Raw genomic sequence first — 6,000 nt, forward strand, 5'->3', positions numbered from 1 at the left:
CCTAGTCTCCCTGGCTGCCTTCCACCACACAACAATGGCACCAGATTTATCTTTCTAACCCCGGGGCTAAATATTTTTTAACTGTTTACAAGCTGACCCCAGTCTATATTTCCTGCCGTATATAGCTCTACTCCCAGTACCCCCATTCCCACATCTGTGGTGTTAGTGACTCACCCCTATCAAACAGCCCTTCACCCCTATCAAACAGCCCTGTGCTTTCCCAGACTTGCTTTAATGGGTGCCACTTCCCCTGTCTGGAATGAGATGAGATCCTTGTCCTGGCTCCTATCACCTCCACATTCCTTCAGACAGAAATGTGACATTTTTGCTGACAGAAATTTTTTGTACAAAATTCTTATACAAATGTTTATGCTTTGTTGCAATCTTTTTTTTCATTAACTGCCTACGTGAATATGAGTTCCTCATAAACAAACATCTCGCTATTTTGCTTACCACCTTAGTACAATGCCAAATACACAGTAAATGTTCAATAAATATTTGCATGAAAAAACAAAAGTACTTCCTTTGAGATCTGAGCTGACTAGAAGCCTTACTGTAATATATATTAGTGTATTTAGTTATCTCCACATTTCTTCCTAATTGGTATTTTTTGTTTGTACTGTTAGAATTTCAACTTTGAGATCTCCTGTACTTCTCAGGCTGTCTTCTCTTTTACACTTTCAAAGTCATCTTTATTCTGAATGTTTTAACTCTACACTAAGTCATGACTGACAGACTTTTGTGTGTAAGAATTTAAAAGTCCTGAGAAACTAACTAATAACAATTTCCTAACTCTTTGATGTGGATTATGACTGATACTCATATGACAGGTGAAAATCTGCCCTTTTACTGAGAACTTCAGTTCCCTTCAATCATCTGGCATCCCAAAATTCTCTGCAAGCTCATTTGGTCTGATGTCCGTATCTCAGTAATGCCAAGTCAGCAATGGCACATAGATACACAAGAAAATGTTACCTGCCCATTTTGCAAATGGGTAAATTAGACCCAGAATGACCAAGTAGACTATCTGATATAGTTAAGCAAGTAGATCCTGTACCAAAAAGAAGTTCTAATAAGGACTCTGCTCCCAAAACTGGCTCATTTCCTTCCTTACTTGCTTACATATTTTTTTGTGTTTTATTTCCCTAAGGGCTTTATAGAAATTTCTATCATTTGCAATCTGTTCTTCTTAGTTATATGAATCTATTTTCTCTTCAACCAGCATTTTTCTTTCCTTGACTTAAAAAAAGAAAATAAAGAACCAGCTTTACTAAAAACATGTTGCAGCTGTCCTATACTTCAGTAAGTACAGATGCTAAAATCAACTTACTTTATTGCATATTGTGTCATTCATCTAATGGTATAATCTAAGAGAATAACCTCTGATCTGAAAATTGTGAGGGCACATCTCCAGACTGGACTAACCGAAATTTGATGTGAATACAAGTCATGGAGTATTTTGGCTTAGTGTGTCCTTGGAAATCATCCAAGCTAATCCTTTCTTCACTAAAGGCTCAGAAAGGCCAAGTGACTTGTCACAGGTCAGGATTATAAACCAGACCAAGGGCAGAACTCAGTGTTCCTGACTCTTCATCCAGTGCCCTTTCTACCTTTGGCTGTTCCAAGTATGGAGAAGACAATTTGTTATTACCTTGCCTAGAGAGTCTGAAAGCTAAGCAATGGTAATAGGATAATGAAGGTAGTGATTATTTAATTTGTAAAAGAAAAGAAAGCCTTCTGATATGCTTCATACCAGTCATCACTTTGAATGTGGAAAAACACATTGGTGTCTGAACACACTGGTGTCTTCAGCTCTATTATCAGAGAGTAGGATTATTGAGGGTCTACCATATCCTAGGTACCAGGAATAGTGAAAAATAGTTGCCTGTCTTATAGAGCTTAAAGCCCAGGTGGGAAGATAGATATTATATAAATCATTATAAAACATTAAGTAAAAAAATTACAATATGCAAAGAGATGAATGGGTTGCTGTGGGAAAATGTCACTGAGAGACCCAGCCTGGTCTGGCTTATCAAGGAGGATGTCCCTGAGATACTGATGTTAAACCTGAAATACAGAGGATATGTAAGGGTTCTAATGGGAGTATTCCAACAGAGGGCATAGCATTAGAAAGATCAAGGCTGTAGAGAACACTGAACAGCTGTTCTCTGTTCTCAGAAAACTGAAGATGTACCACATAGCTAAAGCAAATTGAGGGACAGGAGCCAGAATTAGAGATGGAAGTGTAATCAGACCACCCAGAGCTGTGCAGACCATGTTAAGGGCTTAGGACTCCATTTAGGTATTTTAAGCAGGGGGAAATGTGACCAGATATACACTTTTAAAAGATCATTCTCATATCATTAGGAGAATGGGTTGAAAGGGTAGCATGTGGACAGACCAGGTAGGAGGTGAACACATAGGTCGGGTGAGACATACACAAAGCATGTACTCCAGACCTCCCAGCTTAATTTGGCAATACTCCCTATTTCGGTGACACATCTTATGTTTCTTCTCTGTCTTTGTCTTTTTAAATGAAAGGCAACCCAGTGAGTCAACACTGCTCTTAATAAACACAATTTTTTTAAAAAACAGATAGCAACCACCTAATGGATGTTTAAAAACAATTCATTTTCTGTATCATTGAAGGAAGCTTTTTTTTGTTGCATTAGGTCTGTAATTTTAATTGTATTTGGGCTAATTATAAACATTATCATTGTAAAGAACTTTGATTTAGACAATATATTTTCAGTGCAAATAATATGGATCAGTCATCAACTCAACTATGGAAGTAATGGTTGAGTGCCATCCATTACATTTGTTTTGATTGTGCTTTATGTTAATTTTTAACCTATAGTTCTGGTGTAAGTCAGATAATATAAATGGATGGGATACATAGCATAATGCATTGACTTCATGACAGGATCCAAAAATATTCTGTCAAATCATTTTGATGATTGCTGCAATTATCAAATATTATAAACAACAATGTGCTTTTAGAAATTTTTACCTGAAGTAATTTTAGGTTTTCAGAAAGAATTGTATTCATGTAAATAAGTTATCTTATTTTCTAAAGGAAACCAATGGACAGTTTATATCACCTGGTATAAGACCTAACATAACATAGATGAGTGCTACCATTTATTATTCTCTTTTTGACAACCTGAATTACCTTTTGGATATTACTCTGAATGATAAATCAAGTGATTTAAAAGTGGAGCTCAAAATTGGAAAATTGAACTTGTAAGTGCTTTTATCTTAAGTAGATGACATGTTCATGCACCTTGAATAGTAAGTGCTCTAGCTTTGAGCTAACTTTATGACAACAGGATCTTCAGTGAGTGACTTTAGACTCATACAATATGCAAGTCCCGGGAGTCAGGGTTAAGTATGAACTGTTATTCATCGTGAGGGCTCAACTCAGCATAGATGTAAACTGTTTTACTCTATAGTTCTTTCCGACAAATAGTATAATACATTAACCATCACTGAATAATTACAAGTATTCTTTGGAGAAAGACTAGTAATTTATTTTTAAGAACTATTGTATACCATTATTTTATCTTTTTTTTCAAATTTTCCTTTTGATTTTCAAGAAAAATGGCTCTTGCTAAGAAAATGTGGAATATGAATTTTTCTCCCAAGTTGGCCAGAGGCAAACCCACGCTAGAATCTCTGGTTTTGAGGGGGGTAGAGTTTGTTAGTTTTCATTCTTCTTTTGGATAATGGGATAATTTTTCACCATAAATTTCCTTTTGAAATCCCTGGTTTTACTGACCATTAAAGACAGAGGTTGACAATAATCCCATCCCCATAACCAATATGTAGGACGGACAGCAAAGCATATCCCTGCAAATCTGCTTCGTGTCTCTAAGACAGGGGACCCTGAGATGCAGGTCCATGTACCGTTTACTTTTAAATACCCCACCATTTTCCTAAATACACAAAACCCAGGAAAACAATCACAAATCTAACTGTATCTGTTTATTTCTTCTAGGTTGGACGAATTGAAGACTTTCTTTACCAAGTAGAGGATAGTTTCTTAAAAACTAAAAAACTGAGAACTGCTCGAAGGCAAAAAACAAAAATGAAGCGGCTTCAAACTGTGCAGCAAAGCTAGTCACTGGGGAGCAGGGAGTACCACCAAGACATCTCAGAGAAAGGGGCAATGGCATCCCGCCAGCCTATGATACCCCAGCCACCAAGGACTATCGCCAGAAGAACAAGGTGGTGCTCCCCTTGGCTCATGTTCAGCTAAGACGTTCTGTACTTCGTTAATCTTGACTGGCAGCAATAAATGTTCTCAGCAAGTTGGACCTGACTCTCTTTCAGATTCATCTCACTTAGTTAAATAGCTTATAAAATAACCATTGCTGCCTCTTTCACCTGTCTTGTTCTTTCAACACTGACTGAAGTATACCAGGTCTACCCAAGTACACACAGTATATGTGCATATTCACGTGCATTCGTAAGGATTAATCACATACCATATACAGATACAGATAATCTAAATGCAGATTTTAAAAATTATAAAACTAATAATACACTCTCTCAGTCCTTACAGAGAGCCAGCTGTATTTGGTATGGCTGATATTATCAGTTATTAAAATCTCTATTCTTTCCTCTGGGTCCTTCATATTCCCTCCCTTTAAAATACTCAACATAAAGGCATATACCTGATAAGGTAATGAGTCGTAGCCATTACTCAAGACCTCAGTTAACACCAACAAGAGGGTTTGAAAATAGGGTAAGTACATGGAACTCAGATACGGAGTAAAATAGACAAGAAAATATAATTTTTAAAAATAATGGAAAAAATGAATAAGATTTCAGACTACATTAAAAGGAAAAAAAGGAATAAAATACGTAGTGCTGAATTTTTCATTACACAGTGAGATTATAAAGGAATCAATAATTTAGCCTTAAGTGTATGTTAGATTTGTATAGTCATAATTATGCAAGATATAAAAATTTTAAAGTTTTGAAATAAATTAGGACTTTAGTTTCACTGGGTACCATTTGCTTAATTCTTATCTTTATCAAAAAGTGTCCTCTTTTCTACCCACTCCACCCAGAGAACACCATCACTGCCACCACGTTGTTTCAGGTTAGTTGTTAGTATAATTGTAATCAGTTAAAGACAGTGGCATTTAAGAAATTCCTTTTTGTTTCTAAACTCACACCGGTACAGCATCTAAATTCTGTTCTCATAAGTACTGGAAGATAATTTCTTTCTATGGGCACTTGAGTCTGTAGCCAAATGTAGAAGTCTAAGACAAACCGCTCAGCCTCCCATCCTGTCACTTACACTGTTATCCCCTCTGACCATTGTTGAGGAATTTCTTATTATTTAAAAAAAAAAAAAAACTTAACATCTCTAGAAAAACAAAGCTTGTTGAGCTTTGAATTTGAACTTTAGAGTTAACATTTTATTTTCCAAAAGGATTTCTATGTTTTGTAACAGGTTTTATTTTTTTTTAATTGGGTTGGAGTATTAACACGCCTGTTTTCTGAAAGGCCTGTTGATATTCAATAGCTGTTCAATTACTCTATCTTTTTTCTTTGAAAATTAAAGTTCTCTCATTCCACAGAGCTGAAAGATTCTATTTGAAAATAAAAATAATATTGTTACAATGACTAGGTTACAGGTTCACTGTTTGATCACTTCCCCCAAATCCAATACTAAATATCCATTGGTTGTTTTTGGCTAGGGCTTGGGTGAGGAAAGGAAGGCAGTTCTAGTTGGTCTTAGGAAGGATGATATAAAATGGAAATCCAAAACATTCAAATGAAACTTCTTTTCAGAAAAAACTTAATCAACATTCATAGCTCTTTAATGAGGTATCAAATCTTTAGAAACCTTAATAGGTATAACAGCAATGTCCCTAGGAATGAATTTTGCTCATGGTTTCAACATTAGTGTCAAGAACCTTGCATAGCAACAGTGCAGCATAATTTACTGCATCTGGCCTCCTTTGTTTTTGTCTGCAGAGGAAAAAT

The 6,000-nt window shown here is 35.9% G+C and overlaps 1 protein-coding gene across 1 annotated transcript in view; it reads left to right on the plus strand.

The window, feature by feature from the left end:
* The window catches only part of SPATA16 (spermatogenesis associated 16), a 181,268-nt gene extending 177,036 nt beyond the window's left edge, over positions 1 to 4,232 (plus strand). The window contains exon 10 of the mRNA XM_032484198.1: positions 3,998 to 4,232. Within this exon, the coding sequence (XP_032340089.1) occupies positions 3,998 to 4,120 (123 nt within the window). The 3' untranslated portion in view covers positions 4,121 to 4,232. The remainder of the gene's footprint in view (positions 1 to 3,997) is intronic.
* The last annotated feature ends 1,768 nt before the right edge of the window (positions 4,233 to 6,000 follow it).

The sequence above is a fragment of the Camelus ferus genome, chromosome 1 (genome assembly GCF_009834535.1).
Source record: "Camelus ferus isolate YT-003-E chromosome 1, BCGSAC_Cfer_1.0, whole genome shotgun sequence".
Taxonomy (NCBI): domain Eukaryota; kingdom Metazoa; phylum Chordata; class Mammalia; order Artiodactyla; family Camelidae; genus Camelus; species Camelus ferus.